The 25,571-nt window shown below is 34.6% G+C and overlaps 1 protein-coding gene across 4 annotated transcripts; it reads left to right on the forward strand.

Annotated features, from left to right (window-relative positions):
- The first annotated feature begins 5,505 nt into the window (after window positions 1-5,505).
- On the forward strand, window positions 5,506-19,722 carry Globin (globin-2B). 4 transcript variants are annotated; one of them, XM_011451573.4, is made up of 4 exons: window positions 5,506-5,855; window positions 18,433-18,575; window positions 18,671-18,896; window positions 19,565-19,722. In XM_011451573.4, exons 2-4 carry the CDS (start codon window positions 18,442-18,444, stop codon window positions 19,703-19,705), a joined length of 501 nt encoding a protein of 166 aa, XP_011449875.2. In that variant the 5' UTR covers window positions 5,506-5,855; window positions 18,433-18,441; the 3' UTR covers window positions 19,706-19,722. The 4 variants fall into 4 exon arrangements, with proteins under 4 accessions (XP_011449875.2, XP_011449874.2, XP_034307422.2 ...); XM_011451572.4 differs by lacking the exon at window positions 5,506-5,855 and adding an exon at window positions 15,020-15,046; XM_034451531.2 differs by lacking the exon at window positions 5,506-5,855 and adding an exon at window positions 17,315-17,359.
- Window positions 19,723-25,571: the final 5,849 nt, after the last annotated feature.

Raw genomic sequence — 25,571 nt, forward strand, 5'->3', positions numbered from 1 at the left:
ATGAAAAGTCAGGCTATGAATACATTGCTTTGTCAGAGAATTCACAGACTTACTTTGGGATTGAATTTGGTGGATTTATCATGGTTTACACAGTTTTGCCTTTTGGATGGAAGGCCTCATCATATTTTATCAAACTGTTGGAATGACAATTACATCTTATCTTAGAAAATTGAATGTAATAACAACTCAGTATATTGATGATCGTTTGATGATAGCTTACCCATCAGAGGGTACTACTGACTTGGAAGCAATAGAACATTGTTTTAGGGTGATATATGCTCTACTTCAAATTTTAACCCGTTTAGGTTACACAATATCACTTGAAAAATCATACCTGGAACCCCAACAATGTGTACGGTTCCTTGGATTTTTGGTGGATTCAGTAAAATTAACTTATATCTTGCCAGAGGATAAAAAGTTTAAGTTTAGAGAGTTAAGAGAGTCATTTTTGGCAGGCAGGGAGGTTTCTATTCGAACTTTGCAGCGTTTTGCAGGCAAGTGTGTTTCGTTGGGTCTTGCAATTCCAGGAGCTAAATTGTATTGCAGGGAAGTTAATAATGCAATTTCATGTGGAGTTAAAAATTCAAAACGTATTGTCATAGGTGATGAATTGCGGGAAGAGTTGAAATACTGGCGTTTCTTGGACTCCTGGAAGGGTTACGCAAAGTGGAGGTCAGAGAGTCATAAGCAAGTAAATATTTCAACAGTACATTATTTCGATTTCACGTTGTTGTACACAACAGCTGATAATCAATGTTAGTTGAAAACTTTAATCACGAAGAAAATTGACATATTTTCTTAGCGTTTTGGTGATTTCATTCGTATCTCATCTCCCTCGTTAGAAGAGTTCAATTGAACGGTGTATAGCTATTTTGTACCACGACATAATGCTATCAATCCGGAACAAAATGGCGTTTCAAACGAATGTCAGACATATTGTGACGATGTAGCCTTCCACCTTAAAAGAGTATATATCATTAATACAGTTTGCAGAATAATTTAACTATACAATACCCTGAAAGAAGACAATCAGAATACAATGTTAATTATCAATGGTCCATCTATACACTACATTCTAAAGAGTTTTTGCTTGCGTTTAAGTATCCGTTTTCATCAGTCCACTATTTTCTTTAAGCATATGTATTATCCTTATGCAATATAATGTTCCCGAAGTAAAAACCTCCAGTGGATTGACGGTCTTGTAATTGCTTATTATTCTTTCTTTGAAAATATTTTCGGAGCTGCTTTTTGAACTTTGAATCAAAATAGCCGTAGATAAAAGGATTAACGATGTGATTCAGAAATACAAGTCTTGTAAGAAACATCCAAACAGCCATCCTGGCCCTGGTCAAGGTGTGGAACGTGAACCCGTCCAGCAGATAGAACAGATTCAGAACGATGAGTGCCGGGGTGTAGGACACCATGTACGCTGCAATCAGGAACAGAAACATAATCGAAACCCGTCTCTGGGCAGATGCTGATTTAGATTTTTGTTTAATTTTCGCAGTTTTATGGTGCTCTGCAACATTCTCTGAAGTACCATTTGCCACATGGTTCGCAGCATCGTTTTGGACAATTGTATCATCTGATTGCTTGTTAGTTGTGTCAGTAGATGCAAACCTAACTTTCTTTGGAGAGTTTGGTACAACCGTTTTTGTTTCTATTGCTTCCATCTCAAGAGGGATGTTTGGTTTATCAGGGTTGTCAATTTCTATATCAGATGTCCGAGTGGCTTGCGATGTTTCTGTAGTTGAACCAGCGTTGCTATCTCTGTGAATCTCATATGTTCCAGTTCTTGAACGGAATGAAATTTTAACCTGCCTCAGAACAGGAATATAAACCCCGGCAGTTAAAAGAAGGTTTGCAACCATTATCACAGACAATAAGATGGTATAAATACTCATGGACAGTGACTTCTCGCCAGATAGCTTGCACACTTCCGTTGTAACATTATGGTTCATGTAAACGACCTCATCCCTAAAGACTCCGGCAGTTGCTAGAAGCGGAACAGAATAGGCGAAAGAAAACAAACACACAATCCCAAATGAAACTCGTTTCCAGAAGTGTGTCATTTTCGGTCCAAATGGTTTGCAGACAAGAAGGTATCTTTGAATAGATATAACAAGAGAAGTATGTTCGGATATTCCCGGAATTAAAAACTGTAGAAAGGTTAAGATTCGACAAGCAGCAGTGCTGGGGTAGTCAAACATGTATTCATTATCCATTATATAATAGGGTGGACTCGTCAAGCATCCCAACAGGTCAACAATTCCAAGCAGGGGTATAAAGTATCGCTCGCCTCTCTCCTTAATCCGGAAGAAGTAGAAAAATATTATAACTACATTTCCAATTGACCCAATCACAGCACCGATAATGATTAAAATTGAGCTGCTCAGAGCAATATCAGAATATCTGTTCAGAAAGTGAAATTGGTAGTTCGTTTCGTTGTCCATCTTGTTTGGCAACAGGGAAATGTACTTGGCCCAAAAAAATTAGTCATCTTCATTAGATATAATTTCCTTTCTTTTTGTTAACATAGTTATATCTTCCCGTATTATTTTTCTCTTTCAAATAGATGTAAAAAAAACCCACCTGAACGAATATGAAAGCTTATAATATACTTACCAATGACTCAGATGCAAAAAAAAAATGCAACTATTTGGTTTCCTCAATAATCATTATTTATCGTGGGGAGGGTGAAAGAATAAAACGTCCATACAAGCTTGCTTGAACGAATATTTCAAATTCTTATCTTATGTTCATGTTTTTCTCCCATCGGATTTTTTGTGTAAAAATTGACCCCTTTCAGAATAATCAGTCGGTTATTATACATGTACAAACTTCTTACGAAAATCAATTTTGACAAAATAAAGCTTCCCTTTTTTCACAGAAATCATTTTTTCCCCTTTATTTCTCTTTTTTTTTTAAACCGTCTCTCTTATCCCGCCAATTGCGGTCTTCTAAGCCTATAACATGATTTTTCATGAACATTGTAAGTTTAATACTGGGTAGTTATCCTAATTATAATTATCCATACGAAAATATATGAAAACTCTTTTCTTTTTACTTCGACTTTTTGTTTTAAATTCATTTGCAACCCCATCGCCGATTTGGGTTTCCTAAGGCATGGTTTAAGTTGTCGTATAATTGTATTTGGTCCAACTCACGTCTGAATTATTGGATCATTAAACCGCTATTTTCAGTTGAAAATCAAGTCGAAAAGAGTTATCTTTCTTCTTCAGAGAGATTTAAGCAATTCTTTATATATAAAAAAATATTTAAATTGCAAACAAAACAAATCTCAGCAGCCCCCCTCTACCCCCCCCCCCCCCCAAAAAAAAAACCCTCTGATGTTATCACTAATATTCCCACTGCTCTAAGAGCTTGCATATTGATGCTTATTGGCGCCCCTGACATCCATTTAATGGAGGACTCATTTATCAACTTCCCCAGACCTGTGAAGATTGTAATCTTTTGTCCTCCTGGTAGATATTTATAAAGCAAGTTCTTGGGCTCTATGTGCAGAAATCTTAGATGAAGCTTTATTAACATTCATGACTTTTACTTTCCCTTGTTATATTCAATAAAAACTGAAAAATATTGTGAAAATTTACAAGGAAACCAGAGCAGATTAGTTTTAATAGAATATTTTTTACATGTTTACAGCATATATTACGTAGTTGACAGGCATATTAAGTTCAAAGTGTCAGACAGCATTGAAAAGGATGTTTACACGGGACTATTTATTAAAACTTGATTAAAGTGCAAAAGAGAATTAATACATGATTTATGCAGCTATCATTACTGGTCGTGCATCTTCTTTCGCAATGGATGGCTGAGTTGTAAATACCTCTGTTACCACTATCATCAGACAGACCAAGTACATCACTAAATAAATAACAATTTAACATGAAAACAGAAAAATTTCGCTTGTATCCTGTTTGATTAGTCACAACTCACTCAAACTCTCACAGACCAAAGTTAACACAGAACTACCAGCAATAATACACCATGGTACTGTCATGTTGTAAATTTTGAATTTACTGAGTGGGTGTAAATACAAAATACAAAATTTACAACATGACAACTAGTTGTCATGTTGTAAATTTTGTATTTACACCCACCCAGTAAATTCAAAATTTACAACATGACAGTGCCTATAAATTCACATCTAGGTCTAATGTAAATAACATGTATCCCGAGAAGCAGGATCGTGAGTAAATTGGGTTTGGTTTATCTGGCCGTCCATTTATCTCTTTGTATGATCACAACTTCAACCTTGAACCAGGATAGTAAATCAAGTAGAAGGTCATTGTCAGAGGTTAGAGGTCAATGTCACTACAGTGTAAACGGTCAAGGTTATCGATCGATTTGTTTTAATGGATCTTTGTTGTCATCGTTTTGTTTCTGTCGACTCTATAATTGTTGGTGAGTAAAAAGGCATATTTCAACTGAAAAGGCAAAGCAGGAACAGATTGATATACATGAATGAATTTTATCATAGTTATACAGCTGTGTGAAAATCATCAGACTCAAAATACTGCATTTTTTATTTGTCTTGTCTGAAAATTAAACACGACCAGACACATATCAAACAAAGGCATGAAGCTTAACCTGGAATATGTAATGGTGCTCACTAATTAAGTGACATCATTTACCGAGTTAACCAGTCAATTTTAAAATCAAGGAAGCACTTCTTGCCACCGAGAAGTAATGGCGTCATCTAATGCATGTTTTTATCTTGTCACCAGATGGTTCATTAAACAAACATTCCCTAAACGACATGTAACGAGAGAAGTGACAGGTTAATTTGATGAACGAGCTACTTTAATCAGAATGAAAGTCTTCTTAATTGACCAGTCATTTTCAAGGACAGATAAATTCTCCCCGAGTTTAGGTGACGATGCCATAAAAATAGATTTTACTTTGAGAGAAACTGAATTCCTTAAAAAGCAGTTTGTTTTGTAAAAAAGAATGCTTTTCCCTGTAATTTTTTTCTCTTCAGTTTTTGCCAGTTTGATTATGTTTTGGGGGTGTAGATCGAGTTTGGGGGGGGGGGGGGGGTGGCTCAGTGGCCAGAGTTTTGCTCCGTCATCGCTCTCTTCAAGTTTGACCGTTGTTGACCGCTACAGTGTATAAACATCTGAGGCCTCTCCGGCAATCTGTAGCTAAACGTCTAATAGAGCAGAGCACAGTATCAGTGCAGGGGCGCTATCAAGTGTTTATGTAGCCGCTCAAACCTTTCTATCATTAAATAAACTCTCAATGACGAGAGAACTTTTGAAAGCTTTATGCTATTATAAATATTTACTCCAGCTTAACTCCCGATCGCCGTAAAATGACAGCATTCTGCAATCAGCTGTGCTGTCGGATAGAAGATTTTATTGTACAGGATCACACTAGGTTGTTACCTTTTGTTATCATTAAGCATAAATAACTCCAGCTACCTCCTACGTCATATCTCTCTCTCCGCCGTAGTAAATTATAAATAACAGAACCATGCACGGTGACCGCACACAATTCCCGGATGATTGACAGCCAGGCAATCCAGACACTACATAGACAACATAATTTACTAATAATCAGTTATTTCAATGTAGGTCAATTGACTTTGATATATAAACGTCCCGAGTGCACGATTCTCTAGTGGGTAATATTGGTTGAACTCTCGTCTTCTTCCGAGAAGAACTAAAAAGAAAGAGGAGAAAACCACATTCCCACGGCTGTACGGTCTTAGCGGAGCTAACAGGGCCCCGGGACGTCCGAAGCTTTTACCTGGGATTTTTTATTTACCTAAATTGGTCTACCCAGTACACCTGAGATCTGTCGGTGTATGCACGTACAGTGAAACACAGGTAGGTGTTGAATTTTATCACATAGGTTTAAAAGTCCGACGAAAACAAAAGTTCTGAATTTAATATCAATGACATTTCAAAATTATTTTAGATGCAGTAGGCTATGTTTGTTTTGTCTCTTTTAAGAAGTGGTATTCTGGTAGTAGGTGAAATTAGCATTAACGAATGAAATTGATGGCGTATTTTTTACAGGCATAATTATGATAAGAAATATGTGCATAATAAATTCAAATTTAGTGTGCAGTAGCATTGTAAGAAAATCCTAATGAAGACAATTAATCAACTGATTAATTTAGAGCGAGTTTGGACATCTTTATCAAGTGATCTGAGAGTTGTGGTGACATGGTATGATTTATGACCTTTATTTCGACATATGCACTGTGTTTTACATGGTGTACAAAGAGATCGATTGAAGTTTGCGTTTGGCCTGCGTTGTCATCGCCATTTGTTCCTGTTGCGTTGTAATGCCTCTTTTTATGTCCAAGAATTAAAGATCTACCTGTGTTGATTAAGGAGTTAAAGAATCTATCTCTCTCTCTCTCTCTCTCTCTCTCTCTCTCTCTCTCTCTCTCATATTAGTACTGTGGGTGGTATATGCACCACTCAGATATATATGTCTCCACATACATATATACTGTATATGCATCGGGCAATATTTTAAAATGTATTTGTTAATTTCTTCAATCTGTCTGGGATTTCAACCTATTGAAAAATGTGATCTTCCTCAAAGGTGTGATTACGTAAGACAATATTTTGATAACGGGGGAGTGTTATTTGCATGAATGTCATGTTTGCTTCGGAATGCAGAAAAATATCTGGAACTCTCGTTTAAATGCATTGAATTACGACGAGAGGACTCCAGGCCCTAAAGTTAAAGTATCGTATTTTATTTAAGTATACAGTGGTCTGTAGAAAGATTGGTAAAAGAGTCGGTGTGTTTGTGTACAGTAGAGGTTGATATATAAGCATTCCAAAGGCCGTTTGTTAGACCTCAAAAGATTCGGTATCTGAATCCTTGCAGATAAACAAACATTTCAACAGAGCAGGTTTGTCCAGGAACCAAACACGATCAAGTGTAAATACCATGTGTCGAAATATTCCTGGGAAAAAATTCCACTACCGTGCATTGTTTCTCCACGGGGGGTGCCGGTGACATGTCGCTGTTTTATATATCATTTATATACATGTAGGTACCAATGCTGCAATGCTGACTAATTAATGAAAAGGGAGGGGGGATTCCTTGCGGTCCGTTCCCGATGCGAATGAAATATGTACGTTAATTGTACGACGATCGTGTGTACAGATATGTACAGGTGTACTCGCTGAAGATCGCAGCGGGGTAGCGTGTGTTGAGAGGGCACTATAAACTGTCACCTGGATGCTAAACATTTGTTAAGTGGCTCAGTGTCAGAAATTCAAATTACTTCCGACTATCGCCCATTTTAATGATTTCCCGGTCGTTCGTTGTCCAAATGATACCAATGCAACTAATCTACTGCGATATGTATACCCGACTGTTATTCTATCAAAAGACGAAAGGTTTAAGAGAAAGGCTTGCAGTTTTGAAACCGTTCGTCTTAATCATGGATCTATTCGAATCTATTCATATTTTACTCAATATATTTTACCCTTCTTACCTTTAAATATACGAAGCTTTTATAAAAACATACTTGTAAATGATCTGATGGCGCCTGTACATCGGTCGTCCATTAAAAGACAGAAAAAAGGTTAACGACCCTGATTGAGTGTCGAAAACCTTCGTCTACAATGCGATTTGTGAATTCTATAGAACAGCGATTAAGTCCGAGTCATCACTTGTTCGCTCTTTCTGATACTAGTCGCAGAAGTGTAACAATAAATCTACGGGAAAAATCCTGTTGACAGACGGCAGCCACAAGACCAGCTGCAGACCCCACTGTCTGAAATCTGCTGCCACTTGATTACGGTTTCCTACAATTTTGTCATTATATAGGTATAAAGGTTGGGGTGATATTTCACTTTCACCCTCACAGGTCATTATTTCAATATATACCATTTAATAGAACGCAAGCAGAAATTTGACCTTTTGTTTAGGTGAATTGCCTGTCATAGACAAGAACAAGGTCAACTATTTTAGGAATTTCTCCGATATAGACAATGTTCACTTATATATCCCTTGCAGAGAATTCAACCTTTTGTCACTTTTCTCTGGTAAACATTGATGGACATTAGCCCTCTAAATATTCCCTATCTATCCATGGAATGTGACAACTTCAATTCTAGCTATTTTTAAGTTTCTAAGGTGACGTAAATTCAGGGAAAATGTCCCATTCAATAAATTATTTCAAGCGCGTAAACCACAAAAATTGATATGCAACGAGTATTGAAAAAAAAATCACAGTACATTTTGCGGTCACGACTTCCACTATTTCGCTTCATATTAGCATCATCAGCTCATGCACTCTAGTTTGCAAGAGGACAGTTCATTCTAATCAATTATAATTCGAAATGTAAAGCTTTTTGAGATACTAAGATCTTCTCATTTTTACCGACATTGAATTTTGAAACTCTGGGATCCTTTGCATCATAGATATGAGAAATGGTGAGAATGGCCTTTTGGGGTATTCTATGGCATTTCGCCTAGGCGGGATGAATTGCATACATGGATTGACATACGCAACCTTTCAAAATTCTAACAATTTTGAATTACAAATTTTCATAACAAAAGTTGATCTCTGTGTAAACATCACTAAGGTCTGTTGCTTGTATGGAGACAGAATTAATGTAGTGGAAAACTAACTCCGTAACCCTCAAAACTTCCAGTTATATTTTACTTCGAGGATTAATGATGAACATTATTTATAATTTGCATTTGTACCGATCGTAACTAGATTTTTTGTGAATTGTTCTTCAATGAACTCTAGACATCCTTAATACATACTCCAATTTGTCATTTAAAATCCTCTATAAAAATCATCCTTCTAGAACATACAAATCCCATTCATTGTCATAAAGGCCTACCTTTTTTTTTTATCGTACTATACCTGAGGACAGAGGTTGAATGATTGCAGGTTTTGATGAGTGAAAGAATATCACCTTATCATTAGAAAACTATTTCAGCCATTTTCTCTATTTTCTCTAACATCTGTGAAAGTTTGATGTAGAACCATTTTAACAAGAGCTTGGACTTTGGGTAGTTGTGTCAAACATTGTGACGTAGGCTTGTCTATTTCATTGCTGGCCATTCAGTCATGGCTCTTTGAAAGCTACACAATTTGTCTAGTAAAAAAGACCATGCAATCAATGTTTATTTCGCTTGAAACCAGCATCATTTTAAACTTTTTTTGACACAAGAAATAGATAGTTACATCCTCCTTAAAGTCCAAGGCCTTGTCAAAATGGTTCTAATTTAGTATAAATCCATTTCCTTTTGACCGTGAATTGGAGTTCCCGTATCCCATCTGCCATCAAACTAGATTCTAGCCATTTCTAAAACGAATAATGCATAAAAACCCTTATAATACATGTTCTTAACATGTTATTTCCCTTTAATCATAATTCTCATAGGTTGTTCATGTTTATCATTCATAGTTCTTAACTATATCATTTTATCATAATTTTATCATCATTATAGCTCGTCTGAGCCGAAAGAAGAACAACCAGTAGAATTACGTGTACATGAGACTTTTTGGAAATTTATTGTTCAAAATGAATATCTGACCGACAAGTTTTTCTCTCTAGATAAACTTGTATTTGAAACGAGATGACAAATATAATAATTTTTGGATTTTTTAAGTTGCACGCAGTTTTGGCAAATAAACATATTAGTAGGTATGAAGCATATTGTGATAAAAATTATTTCTAGCAATGAAATTTGAAATCGCCACGTGGAATTAACGGTTTTTTGCTTTAACTTTATTTTACATATTCGAGTTGGCTTGTACATTGAAGATCTCGATTGGTGATGTTTTGTCAGCCTGTTCACTCGTCTATGCTTTTCGATGTATGATAGAACAGATTAATTGTCATAGTTACCGTACATTACATAGAATAAACTTTCCTTACCGCCGATCGACTGGTTACAAAGATAAATCAAATTGATGAATTGTTGATCATGCTTTCCAAAACATTCTGTACCCCCATATACCCCGCCCTATTAACATTTTAAAGAAAAGCTTCAGTATTATCATTGGTTCTTGAAAGACGTTCAGATAGATTAAGTTCTTACTTTGGGATATTCAGTCTGAAACCCACGGATTTTGCGACAATCGGAGACAGGACGATTGTCGTGTTTCCGTTACGACTGCTTTTTACCATCATTATGTCACGGTTGCCCGGCAAACTCTTAACTTTTCTCTCTTCGCCGTCATTTATATCTTTGGTTTTTAATAAAGACGTCTCTAAAAGCAAAGTAGGAGTAAAAACGTTGCTATAGTAGATTGTTATCTCTGCATTTGCAGTTGTTTTCGAGTCAAGACTTGATAATTGTTTTTTATAGGGACAGTCAGTAAAAGCAATTGTATGGTACATGTGTCTTTGACCCCAACGAATTAAAAACATTTTGTTATAATAAGCAACTATCTTTTGAACGGATTAAATTTGTAGAACTTTCTCTACTCTTTTAGTTATAGTTTTGTATCGTCTATATACTAATATATGTAGTGATCTTCTACTAGTCTATCCTAAGTTAAATTTTTGTGCATATGGAGTTGGCGTTGCAATTCATGGTTAGAAATGATAGACACAGTTTTCTATGTAATGTGCACACAGTAAACATCAGCAAGACTCCGACAGCTACGTGTAGATTGAATAGTATAAAAATGTGGATTTCGCCATAGCAACTTTTCGGGCCTTTCCGACAGAGCTTGGGAAAATACCTCGAATGTGTTAACATTACCGGATGTTATACTCTGTCCCAAGTTTTTTGTTTTCACCACTTTTCGCTTGATATTTTGGTAATCACAAATGAGTTCAAATTACGTTAATCCACTGATATGAAAAATGTCCAGATTACTGTGGAATCATTAAATTTCGTGGTGGCTCAATTTTCGTGGAATTCGTGTGCACCTCTCAACCACGAATTAACATCCTCCACGAATTAATAAATTAGAGACATAAAGTCATATTTCTTGTTGTAGTTATAAAGGAATACACGAAATTACGTCCCCACGAACCTGTAGAATTTAAGCAATCCACGAAAATTGGCTCCCACGAAATTTAATGATTCCAGAGTATCTTTTTTGAAACACCCCTCTACCGCTTCAGGTTTCAAAACACATCCCAAATTAGAAAGTCTACGGAGATTTTGCATTGCATCAGCCATTAATAAGCCCGGATGATAACGTTGAAAAATTGTGCGAGGTGTCCCGAGTACTTCCGAATGGAGAAAAGATGTAAACATTTCCCATTATAAATCTCCGTAAGAAATTTTGTTTTCGTTCCTGTGAACTTTTATGAGGGAAAAATGATAATCTGTCAATGAAGATATCTTGGATATTTTCCCTTTTATCGATTTCAACAGCATTTCTTTCACAGGTATGTGTATTTTAATTAAAAATCATCAGAAAGGAATGGAAGCAATAACTTGGGACAGACTATAGAATTTTACACAAAATGGAGTCTCTTCCCATTAAAATTAGCATCCGCTAGACAGCATCGTATGTCGCTTGTGTGGTATGTTTTAGAGTATGTCGTTGACTTTAATGATGACATCTCAACAGCTATACAGTGAAATATGGTGTATTCATATAAAGTTTTATTTAAAAAAATGAGGGGGTGTCATGGACGCCTATGTAATACATTTGAGGTGTTTTTCCGAGCTCTGCCGGAAAGGCCCGAGAAGTTGTGATTGGTACATGTATATGGGGTTCTTAAAGTCAATTTTATCCGTTTCTGTCTTTCGGAAATCCCTTAAAGTCACGAACAAGGATCTTGAGATGAGATATGATTTATTATATGTTAATTGAGCAGATAAAATTGTTGAAACAAGCTTGTCTGTTAACACAGACTCTATGAGTAAAGGAAAACTAAATCATATCAACGCCTAAAAGCCCAATGATTAAGTAGTTACAAGTGAAGCCAAGAGAAGGACAGGAGTGTCTTCATGATATACTAGGAACTTCCAGTCGTTAAACTAATTTTTGTCAGCAAATTCATTTGCCATTAACGGTTGTTCATGGTCCATTAACAACAAGGATAACATTTTTTCTAGGGCCGGGGACAAATGAATATTAGAAAAGAAAACTGCATTTAAAAAAAAAAATGTTCGTACAAAATTGATAGTGATTAGACATGACCTGAGCACTCCAAGGATAAATGGTTGGCTTGACTTAGTTAACGCGGTTTGGTTCTGATAACAATATAACCTTGATAAGGCCTAATTGGACAGAGTCCATTTCACGCTATAACCTTTTTATCTCTTCGTTTTATCGAGGAGTATTTCTACTTTATCTAAGCAAGTACACATTGCTAATAAGACACAAAAGATGGACTTTCACCATTTCCATGCCGTGTTGTATATCTCAAACAGTGCCATCAATATTTTATAGAAAATCTGTCGAACACAACCTGCCATCATTTGCACTATCATAAATACAAGTATTTTAGACTAAATTTGAAAATTCATTTTACCATGGTACATGCATTATACCAAGGTATTTTTTAAACATCGTTACACCTTACACTGCATAACTGGTTTTAGTCAGTTAGACATTTTTTGCTTAATTTTAATTGAGGAGCATTTTTGTTACCTTATAAGGGACAGCTATTTAGGTTACATTTTTTTGGAGGGGGGATGTCTATGGTGACCTGTATGTCGACAACAAAAACAGCAGTACATGTTTATGAAATACATGTACTTGACCAGAAGAAATTTCGGGCACCTGCTTGGATGAGACCTCGGGCACCTGTTGGACATTTATTTGTGTGTCTCGGTTGATTAATACCCTAGTATCAGCACTAATGAGATTCGCTGGCTTGTTGTTATGAGATTCAGATGGTCAGCGAATGACGTTTGGTGCGATGAGGTCTTTTGATAGGCCGTGTTGACAAACACTGTATACGACACTCATTGGCACAAGCATTTCTTCATATCATTCTTCACCATGTCAGATGTCTGTACCTTTTTTAATTTGTTAACAATCTGACGATTCCAGGTAATCTTTATGCAGTCCTAAGATGCTAGAAACGGTATAATTTGTTTTCGTCTTGTTTGTTCTCGGCCTAACTTAATTGGAAAAAGAAGCGTCATACACTGAATTACAGGAAAGAAGTTCTACCAACATCTACTGGTATTATAGATATACAACGCAAATTGGATAAAAGCATGTGTCAATAAACTATTTATCTTAATTTCAAAGAATATCTAAAGAATACAGACGATTCCGGTCTGTTGAGGTCTTCCTGTTTGGGAGGTGCTGGGATAATGCTCCCGGTCGACGTTGCAAAGATTCTTAGTATGTTTTAAATGATCCACTCAGTGTCGATGTTTTGCTTGTGTTAAAAAAGGGATATGAAATAGAGCCATTTTAGACCTTGGACTTTCAGTAGGGCGTCGCTACCTATTTTTTGCGTCAAAACAAGTCAAAAATGACGCGGTTTCAAATATGCACCGTTTGCGTAGTCTTAGCTCAAAAGCCAGACAAATCTTGTTGATTTCAAAGAGCCATGGCTGAGTGGCTAGCAATGAAATAGACAGGCCTACGTCACGTTGCTGTTTGACACAACTATCCAAGCTCCTCTTAAAATGGTTCTTTTTTCGTTTAAAGTGAAATTTTATATGCTGGCATTCACCTGAGCAAAGTTTTAAAAAAAATTATATAAAAATCAACAATCAGTATTCAATTCGTTATCCTTGGCGCAGATTTTTTTTTTCAGTAAGGATGTGACTTTGTTGATATCGATAGGGCAAACGTCTTTTTCTTTTTCTAAAATCGCTTGTTCATATTCAATACCTGTTTACCGCACCTATTGCGCACTTTAATTATTGACTCGACGATCCCAAAGATGATACCATGAAGACTGTTAAATTTTTAATCATCCTGTTAAATTTTTTATCTAGTCAACAAACAACACCCAGAATTCTGCACACGGCTATACTTGAGCGATTTGTCGGCATCTCTTGTTGGTCTTTTAATGGCGCAGTGACTGCTTTTTGTACAGATGTATGTACTATATGTATTATGGACGAATGAGGCTTTGTTTATTACGTGAACAATCGGAGAAGCGCTGAACTCTTTTACAACCATACAGTTTTCTAACCTTTATTCCGGTAAATGACCCATTAGAAGAATATATTCTTATATATATTATGATATATTTATACACTGAAATGCTTTAAAACACAATAATTAGTTATGTTCGAGTCTACATGCATATTTGGTTCAGGTATATACCCTGTAGTATAGCATAGCATAACAAAACATAACGAAACAAAGTAATGATATTCAGTTCGATGATGCGTCTTAAAACGGACCGCTTAAACCTGTTCCCAAGTTTTTGTATTTCCGTTTTAGAGATTTTCTGTACAAGTACCTGTATCTATCATAGCGTACAATTTAAATCGAACTAAGAAAAAGATCATCTTCTTCTGGTTATAGAATTGTATAACTAACGAAAACTATAAAACAAAAATAGAATAGGTGAATTTTGGGATTTGAACCATGGAACATTTTGCCCAACAAATACACATGTTTTTGAGGTCACTGGTGTCATTTGGTTGGTCGGGGAGGACGTTTATTGTCTTTAGATTTACAATGTACTAGTTTATTATTCCTAATATTAGCCTAAATATGCTTACATAGACATGTGTTGGAGTTTTCCTATACTAAATATATATAAACGGGTATGAAGTCTGTTTTATTTTCACCTTGCAGTATGTATATACTCTTTCTATTCGTAGCTAGGTTGCCGGGCAAGCATTCAATTGTCAGAAATAGTTTTCAATTACAATTTCATACAAATATTCAATTTATCAAAAGTTCCCATTTCGAACGCATACTCAAACATGTTTGCTTTTATACATTATGACAAGGTTTAGCCGTGGGAGAGATTATCAAGAGCTTCATTATTTTTCAGTGTGACACAAAGAGAATTCTTTTCGACAAGTGATTCATTTCAATGTATTTCTATGTCAGGGCTTTCAGATTGAAGTAACAGACGGCTCGTTGTAAGGACCAGTTCACCTGTGTGGTCAGATTTGAATGGTCATTCAGGTAAAATGAGGTCAATGCAGTGAAAATTTACTGTCCATGCCATCAACCCATTAACCAACTGAAGATTTAATTAAGATGTTGACAATAAATAAACGCACACGACCGTGGCATATAAAACACCTAAAACCTCCGGAATGAAAAATCTGAATCCTAAATCTATAACCGTTTGGCGGAATAAATAGCGTACATTTTAAATGTCTGTATACACTTTTCGTCTTTAACATGATTACAGACATGTATGCCTTCACAAGGAATCCATGTCCTTGAAATGCTTCAATACGAGGTCTAAATAGAACATTTATTACAACTGTGCAATGTATGGCCTATTGCACAAGTGTGCATGGGATCTGTTCTCTTTGATCAGAATAACAAAGGTCTACGTATTGAACGACACGTAGAGAGGTCATACGAAGGGGGTAAACACGTGTGTAACATTCGGGGGGTGGGGGGGGGGGGGGGTTGTCGTGTGGGGAATGGTATCGTATTGTATCGACCCTTCACCCCTCCAAACACTTCGAAATAATTAATCACAAAAGAATATGAGCTGAATAAATATTTTATCACACAAGAAATAAGTGTTCTGGAATTCACGACATGCATTAATATATGTAGGTCGCATTTTATGTACTTTGTACTCTAACAGTATTATTTTTTTTTTTACAAAAGTGCCTCGACCACATCTTTCTCTCTCCCTCAGTGTAAAGTTGTCATCAATTAAACAAGCATTAATGAAATGATTTCTTTAAAATTGAGATCGATAGCCCTACACTTGTAAAGTTGATAAGAACTTTATATTCAGTTAACCTTATGAATATCCTCTTATAAAAAGCGAAAGGAAAAAAGTAAAGGTATTTATGAATCAACGCATTTAAATTTTTACTGCAAAGATGCAATTGATTTATGCTGTTAAAAACTTGCATATTCTATAGTGTACATGTATATCAAGCGAAAAAAACATCATATCAAATTATGATATGAAAGAGAGAGAGAGAGAGAGAGAGAGAGAGAGAGAGAGAGAGACGCTTGCCGTGCTTTATCATTCCAATGCTATCATCAATCATCGGAAATGAATTGCACGGCATCTGTGAATCTAGATATTAAAAAGGGAATAAAAATGGAAATAAACAAAGGTAAGAAAGAAATGCAGCATTAGTTTATATTTTCATCTGGCAGAAACAGGGACACGAGATTAGTTTTACCTTGTCAACAAGACGGTAGGTCTAATAGTAAGAAAAGCCTTTTTTATAAACCATGAACATCAAACTTAACGATAAAATTACCAGTAGAGAATATTTTACGCTCTATTGTGCATATATTTAATGGCAAATTTAAATATTACTATTGAATCGTATAAAAACAATGTGCATTTATTCTATTGCAAAAAAAAAAATAGAAAAAATACCGATATTATGTCAAGAATTGATAAGGTTTTCTGAAAAGAGCTGATGTTTTCCGGGAAAAAAATCACTCTTTAAAATTCAAAAACTAGAACAAGGTATTTAAAAATAATTTTCAAGTGAAATATTTTCAAATAAGGAAAATGTCATTGAAAAAAAAACATGACAAATAAAAAACAGAAAAAGAAAAACTCACCAAAAAAAAAGGTTCAAAAGAATGGACAGTCTTGTTGACTACTCTCGCCTACATGCATCAATTGATTCCGGAATTTTCAATAATATATGATCGCAAAAATTATCTAGGGAATAACATAGAGATATTTAAAAATTACATAACATCGTCTACCGTTTAGAACCGAAAAATGAAATGATTTTGAGAGAAATTTAACAGGTGTACATTCTAATTTATTTCATGGATTGAACACATTTTTCACACGCCAGGAAAGTTTTCCTTCTTTAAGAGTTTCTGTAAAATTCCATATATTATCGAGTTTAGCGATAACATTACGAAATGTTAAAATATTTTTCATAGATTTACTTCCGAATATGGCTTTTCTTGACCTTTCGTTTACAATTTTCTTTACATACTTGACAATTGTTGGTCCCTTTCATCTGCTACATGTGTCTGTGTATGTGCTTTATGTTTATATAAAGTCTCTTAGGTGAATTAAAAATTAAATGGAATTTTGACATTCGAGATATTATTAGGCTGTTTTTAATTTACAATGCACGTTCTAAGTTCGTTCTAAATTGTCACCCTGGCTATTATAAATGGTATTATGATGCATATGTTCTTGGTATTGCATCTAGTGGAAAATCAGTTTTATTTTAATTATAATTATGTGTGGCATTATAAAAAGAGCGCAAGAGATGAGTGTGAATCAGAATGAATGCCAACATGAGTAGCGAACAAAAGGTAGGTCAGAACTTAATCACAGGAAATCAGCGAAAGTTATACTTATGATCGTCCATTCCTAAGGTAGTCTATGTATGTAGTATATTCTAAAAGCCTCAGCAGTTAAAACTAAGTGTTTAAAACGGCCCTTATTATAATATCATTGGTCGTACTGTTTCAGAGTAAATTCAAAACGAGCCGGATAGGGTTACGTACCAACCTCCGACGAATTGCCTCCTTAATTACCCTCAGAAAACCGTAAACGTGACCTGGGTCACGTGAGTTCAGTTATCCGTGTCCCCGCAGATATAACTGTTATCCATTTAGTCCTTGTTACATCTCTCCCCAAGAGGCCAGCTTACCTATTACAACAGCTATAGGATTTTTATCTTCCGTAAGGTTATCGGTAAGAACAGGTTCTTTATAAAATAACGATCTTTTGTAAAACGTTTCTACGAAATAGGCAACACTGAAAAAAACCCGGAATAATTTCACCAATTTCTGGGTTTTTTTTTGATATAAAAATCCTACTTGTTGGATATAAAAGAAAATAGGTCATTGAATGAGATTAAGATTAGAAGATAGCTACGCGTTACGCGTATTAACGTTTGTCAAAATAAGTCCATAATACAGTTCTGTTCTAGTAAATGCTGCGTTACCTACACAGACATATGCATGTCTTTGAACAGTAAGGATTTCGACACACCAGTTTTTAATAATCAGACACGTTGTAAAATTCCCGTTTTTTAAGTAATGTACAGGACCGGTAAACAAATGCATTAGTATGCTTAAGCTGCAACTGTACTATTTAAGTTTTTGATAATTTTGGGGTGTTTATAAATTCTTTTTTCCACAAACCGTTTTTTGCTCTTTTCCCCACCTAAATATATATTCTTATGCTACATCATACTAATAAAATGTATGTTCAAATCAAATCAACAAATGATTTGAGTATTAATATTTATTGATAGATTCTCATTATTGCAAGCGGTGAGAGAGACAATTTTGAGGAGAGAAAGAGAGAAAAATATCTGGATTTGATTTTCCAACTTTATTGTGAAAAGATTATATATAAGTTTACAATTTTTTCACAGATAGAGAAAATGACAGAAAACAACAACACGAAAGACCCGGTTACTGGGTTAACGGAAGAGGAAATGATTGCAGTCGAAGACAGCTGGAGCATGCTCTATCGCAGAGAGCACCGGAAGGAGAACGGCGTCAAACTCTTTATGAAGTAGGTTCAGATCTAGAGTCCACAGTTACTGTAGTATACAAAACTGAATGCAATTGCACTCATCAAATATTTGACGACAATCAATATTTTTACAGTTTGTATTCACTTCATCCAGCAACAATAGAGAAATTCCCACTGTTCAAGGGTAGAACACTAGAGGAAATTTCTAAGCATCCGAAACTTCCAGCGCATGCGATGTCCGTCATGTACGCCTTGGCCTCGTACATTGATAACTTACACGATACCGATCTTCTAGTGGAGCTCGTCAAGAAAACAGCGGTCAGCCATATTGGACGTGGAGTGGGCTCGGAATACTTTAAGGTAGTGTCATGTAATTTTTGTATTAACTGCCACCCGGTTAATTCAACACTATTAGGCATATTTTACTTTATAAATTCAAATGCTTAAGGAAAACATCTTGCTTTAACATTTTTGGTTCCTCGTTGTTCTTATTCTTTACTTTTAAATTAGTTGATTTAGTTTGGTTAAATTAACAAGGAAGATTCTGTAAACAAGGTTGCAACTCATTTTAGCAATTTTATGGTCATTTGGTCGAATAATGTTACTTCATTAAGACTGCTTATTTGCTAAAATTAATAGGTGATGACATTGTGAACCATTGAGACTCAGGTGGATATGTCTTTTTTTGTGTACATTTCCTTAATACGAAATAATTAATAAAGCTTTTGGGAAAATTTTGTACTTATTGTTTGTTATCACATGACTCAAATGATGTATTTTGCTTGGATATATACATGCTGGCTATTTGGAATTTGATTTGCAAACTCGCGTCTAAATTTGACTCATTTTGTATCTTTTGCATCTAGTGCATCAAGATTGACATGTTGTTAAATTTGTGTTTACTACTACCCGGTAAAGTCATATGATGTTTTAACTTATTACATTAATTGGTCTGTCAAAAACCAGAAAAGGTTTCTATTTGATATAACATATTTTTGAATAAACACCATTTTTTTTCTTTTATTCAGCTGCTTTCTGACGTAGTTCCGGCGTGGATGAAAGAGGTTCTGGAGGAGGAATGCACCCCCTTAATGCTGTCCTCCTGGGGAAAACTTCTCGGTATTGTCGTGGCAGTAGTGAGCGGGGAGGAGCAAAACATGACGTCATAATGGTTCCTGTGACGCGTTTCCGTCGTAAAAAAAGGGTATAAAAACTTGGCACAAATTCAGGGATCCTGAACCTCAGGATATGTCCGTATCTATTAAAAGTAACACGCGATTGATTTGAAACTTCTGAGAGTCCCACGTGTTCATTTGATTGTACATGTACATAGATATAAACATGTCAGTATGATATGTAATCATCTTTCTATACATATTTCTGTATAATAGTCTAGTGATGACTTATTCATTTGCCTGTGTTGTACTACTGTATATTGATTTGCAAGGTATTTGAATGGGAAGAGTATTCTACGTACATGTATTTCTTTGACGCATTAATATGTATCTCTTCACCTGATAACCAGTCTTGAACAATACGTCATTATCTATAATATGACATGTCTTGCATCAAATTTCCACCAACATTATATCATTTTTAAGAAAGTATTTAAGAACTCGTTGTTGTTTTTAATTCTTGTTATGTTATGTGTCTTTAGTTTTTGAGTGTTCATCAGTTATTCTAGATTGAACGATGAATTGAGTTTTATATAATGATAAACTTCCAGTCTTGTTAACCAAGTGTAGACTGGTTTACTAATAAACGTATAATGGTTATGTAGTTGTTAGTATTTACTGCCATATCTGTGAAAGGCGTGCGAAAGATGGATGGATTTAATTCTGACTCATAAAAAAACTTCATAAATCAGAGGTTAATAAGATTTATCACTGGTATTTTATTTGTATACATCGTTTCTGATTTGAAAATTCTAGATTATCAAATAACCACACATTTATCTCTTTAACCTCTTTAAGAACATTTTACATGACGTCGCCCTGTTTTGTATGATAAACTATATCTCTTGATGTTTATTCATGTTTTCAAACTATAACTTCAAACTCAACAAACTATTCTTTATATAAAGATCAGGCCATCTCTCTCTCTCTCTCTCTCTCTCTCTCTCTCTCTCTCTCTCTCTCTCTCTCTCTCTCTCTCTCTCTCTCTCTAACAATTATTACTGCTTTAGTGCAATAGACTTCAAACTTTGAATACTCGATTCAATTTATAAGTTTAAATTAAACAACATACACTCAATCAATCAATCAAACAAGAAACAAACAAGCAATCAATCAATAAGAACAAACTAAACAAAAACAAACAAACAAAAAACACCAGTCAACACCTCGCAAAGCACTTGTCTCAAAGCCAAAATGAGATGAATAAGTGCTTCCGATTCGGCATTAAAGCAAACATGTGTTCGTTAATGTTGATCAAAAGAATGCTCCATTGACAAAATTTTATCTAACTTTCTGTATCCCTTAAATCCGCAGTAAAACTCAAACCACACGTATTCTTCTTCATACAGGGACCAATAATTTAAATTTCCATTTTCATACTTGACAGAAAGTGTAGATATATGCGTTTTGTGATCTCGTGTAATCTCGGGTGGCCAAGGTCATTGATAAGTAAGAACAAAATCAGAATTCAGACATAGATAAACTGGTACTTCGGCTTAACCTTTGATGTCTACAACACCCAAGCGGGCGGACCCCCGCAGCGCCTGACTACGGAGTCTGTCACAAAGGTACAGGTGTGAGAGGGGGACAGGTATACAGGTATGTAGATAACGAGGGGAATCACCCACGTGTTCTCCCAGGATTGTCGCTCGGTGGCATTGCGTAATATGTGAACGTCCTGGTTTTTGAAAGCTTCCGTTCTTGGGAGTGATTGTGCAAATTGTTCGTCATTGTTCTAAATGCTTTTAAAATTAAGGGTTACCTGCAGAATTGATTTTAGGAGTGGTTTGACCTAAAGGCGATTGGAAATAGGAGGAATTTAAGTCCAATTTTTTATACCAAGAGGTGCATTATAGAATTTGATGCATTGGATAATGATAATAGCATATGCTCTTTTTATTAAAAATATAATAATGAAAAGATTAAAAACAAATCTCCTATAAACTATTGATACATTACTTGAAAAAAAATTAAGGGTACAAAATCAAATTGTGAATTTTTTTGTTGTTGAAAGAAATATCCATCCCATTTTTACTCAAACTGTTTAGAGTATGAACTGCTGACGGAATTTCGAGTGACAACCAAAATTCGTTAGAAGATGTTGTTCTTTGGAAAGAAGATCTATAAAACAATGGAAAATGTTCATTTTAGATTATTTTCATTTAATTCTAGGAAAACCTTGTGGATTATTTCCACATAATGATTGTTGGTGGCCAGAAAATAATCACATTTAAAATCTTTCGCTTACCATCCACCATTTTAAAGCATTGATCTCCATTAGTGCTGTTTACTCAAGATATCGTTCATTTTTTCCCCGAAAAATGTCTCTGAGGGTATTTCTCTAGAATAAGATGAATATCATCGACCAGATAAGACATTTCTCCGAGATAAATTTGTTTTCAAGGGAAAACGCAGCTGCATAAATTCCAGTAGTCGATGCTGATGTTGTCCCGATACACCAGTGAGTAAATGTGAAAAATGCCAATAATCCACTGGTGTTTTATATTTGAAAAAGAAATTTTTTTTCATTTCGTACAAAAATATGGTTTTTATAAAATAAGAGTCGATGATTATTTCATCAACCTCAATTTGTTTTGTTTTTTTGGTCTCCATTTGACGAGAAACACTCATGGAACAACGTTCAGTTTTTCCTCATTCTTAGAATTATTAAACTTTTTTCGTTATCCTTGTTGAATATTAGATGCTGTTTATTATGATGAAGTATTGTCAAAAGAGAGACAACCCAATCATTATCGCTCGGTAACTGTACAGGTATCCATATTCGTGAAATAGGTCAAATTATGAAAATAGGTTTAATAGAGAAAACATCTCTTTCATAAATCAAAAACTCACACTGTAGAAATAGCTTTTAATTGATAAAGATAGTATATGAGTAAATATGAACACAGAGTAACAAAACTCGTGTGTACAATGTGTAATACATGTATGTACGTCCAGCGAAACAAGACAAAACGTAGCAGTTTAAATACACAGAAAAGGAATCTGGCGCTTTAATTATTTGTTATGTAACGTTCCGTTTTGTAAAAATTCTGGCAATAAATCGATGGTAAATCGTTGCAGAAAGAACCTGTCGATGAAATGTGAATAATTCATTTTTCTAAAATGCGATGTTATTTTACAAGAAAAATAACAATCTACATTGATGTTGTTTTTAATGTGATAAAAATGAAAAACATTGATTTTAATTAAATTGTTGAAACATAAAGTTTCGTCTCTAGCCCAAAGAGAAGATTGTATTTCAATGTACTTTTCTAAAAACATAAGTTTGTTATATTACAGCTGTGGTCCATGATAACTTTGTCAACTAAAAATGACTAAAACACACCGTAGTAAAGAGGATTTACATTCAGCGTTTATGATTTTGATCTAATCTTTGAACATACTGTACCTCTGATGGCATAGTGATGTGGTTGGTTTAAATTATCTGTTGCTGTTTATTTTTTGGATATCAAAAAATCATTATTGGTGAAATTCACAAGATCTTTGTTAAATTTTCTGAAAAATTCTACTTTTCTGGTTATTAAAAATAAAACTTTTAAACAGCAATTTTCAAACTTTGGTAGATACGTCGATAAAAAAAATTATACCTTGTCGTCAATTTTTTATTTTCAACAAAATGTCGAAACATCTTGATAATTCTCTGATACCAACACATTTATTGTTAATATTTTTAAGCAATGCGTAAGCTAGCTTTAATGAAAAAGAATCAATTATTAAAACTTTAAATGAAATGTCATGCCAATACTAAAAGCATTTAAGCTACTAGCTTAAGATATAAAAAGGCATTAAACAATATTGACAGTCTTTTTGTCCTAACACGTAACATGGTCATTTAGAAAATCTTTAAAACAATGTAAAGTATAATAATGTTCGTTTTCTCTAAAACAATCCACTATAAACAATAGCAGCAAATACCAACAATCAAAACGACAACAACAAAAAATAACATTAACAGCGCCAATGACTCCTATCCTCCTTGACTTGGCTTGTCTATGTAAATGTACAATTAAAGCTTGTAAACCTATCGCAAACAAAAGAAGCGTTTAAAGAACTTCTTCATTGTAAAATATCAATTTTGGTTTTCTCCAATACTAATACCTTTAGCAACAACTCATATCCTCCTTGATGCGGTCATATCGTATCTAAGTTTACAAATACTTTTAACAGTTGTTGTAAAACAATTCTAATCTGCATTTAACTAGCGTTTGTTTACTTTTGTAAGTTCAGCTTTTCATGATCTTTTTCATAAGAAGATGATGTAAATATTATACAATTAGTGTCCGTGACCTTGATGCATATTAACAAGATGTAAATTAAATTATTTTGTCATACAATCATTCCAGTGTATTTGGAATATAATATTATAAAGTACAGAATACATCATAATCCTATGTCCGGTTGCCAGGCGTCTAGTTTACAATAATATCAAATCAAATCAGATGGCAACAATCCAGATCTCGCCTTTCAGTAAGTCAGAGAAGATAGAGCCTTAGGGTAAGAATGCACTCATAACTCTATACACTTATACCAATTTTAAGAAGGCTGGATGGCTGTGGCCATTGTAAGACTATAATGATCTCTTTTTGAAGAAGATCTCTTTATAAAAACATAGAAAATTGCTCAAATTTTAAAAATCTTATACATGTCTATGGAATTTTAAAAAAAAAGTTTATAGTTCAAGACATCATTTTTAAATCTGATGGTTAATTTGTTGACAACCCAGCTTTCCCGAAAGAACTCAATTTTTTCGAACAATAATAGAAAAAGTATCTGCAGGTAAATAATATCTGCATTGAAAATTACTCGCACACTTTTTCTTCTAAACCTTTTCTTCTTGTGTCGTTCTTTTTATATTATTCCAACGTTTTAAGATGGTTTTCCAGCAGAAGTTAATCACCCGAGTGAGATCACTCAGGGCGATAAAACCGACGAATGTTGCGATGATAACGACGCTTATTGTACCGCCGACGATGGAGGCGGACGGTCGCGGATCTACGGCGGAAGTCCTCTTCCGGATGGAGCTAGACAACAATGATTTATTGACGGTGAGTTCCTTTTTCATGTTGTCAATCTTCGTTAGTAACTCTGCCTCGTTTTTGATAATGACCCGATTCTTCATTCTTGCACAGGGACACTTACACTCTACAAAAGATGAAGTCAAAAGAATTAACCTGCAAGTAAAGGCGATGAGATGTTAACGATTCAGTTCACATGACTATCAAATATTTAAATTTAGATATGATACATATATGTGTAAGCATGGTTTGAATTTATATGTTAAGTACTTATTCGCTGTCAGAATATGACACCCTCATCTGTGTTGTTTTATGTAATAGCACATTTGCATTTATGTAATTAGCACTTTTGAAGGAAATATTTCTTTCATTATTTTTTTGGTTTATTCAGTATCTTAAGAATATCTAAAAGACCATAAACCAAACAATTAAATCATTTTTATAACTTTTATGCATGAAATTGAGACTCACATGTATGTTTCGAATGAATACATGTTTAAAACAGTAAGACCATCAAAGACTTTTGGAAATCTTTAACTGTTTTTTTATTGATGATATTGTTTCGAAATTTTTTTTTTACAACAGAATAATTTTTTTCGAAATCCCCAATAATCATAGAGATTAAAACAGGCATATTAAAAGGTTAAAAGTAGCATGATTATTAACGTCGCTGAGTAGATTATTTTAGAGATGAACAAACTCTAAAATTTGATTTAAGGTGGCTCACTTCATCTTGATATAGTTTCTTAAATCAATATAAAATTACTTTTTATGATTGATAGCTTAATTCAAAAGGGTATACATGTAAGTCAAACAGGCAATAA

Source organism: Magallana gigas, chromosome 4 (genome assembly GCF_963853765.1).
Source record: "Magallana gigas chromosome 4, xbMagGiga1.1, whole genome shotgun sequence".
NCBI classification, from domain to species: Eukaryota; Metazoa; Mollusca; class Bivalvia; order Ostreida; family Ostreidae; genus Magallana; species Magallana gigas.

Bases quoted from the DNA above. Each gene is read 5' to 3' on its own strand.
- Globin (XM_034451531.2), top strand. From the start codon at position 17,330: ATGAATGCCAACATGAGTAGCGAACAAAAG. The intron at 17,360-18,432 runs GTAGGTCAGAAC...ATTTTTTCACAG, and splicing joins ACATGAGTAGCGAACAAAAG to ATAGAGAAAATGACAGAAAA. The intron at 18,576-18,670 runs GTAGGTTCAGAT...ATATTTTTACAG, and splicing joins GGCGTCAAACTCTTTATGAA to TTTGTATTCACTTCATCCAG.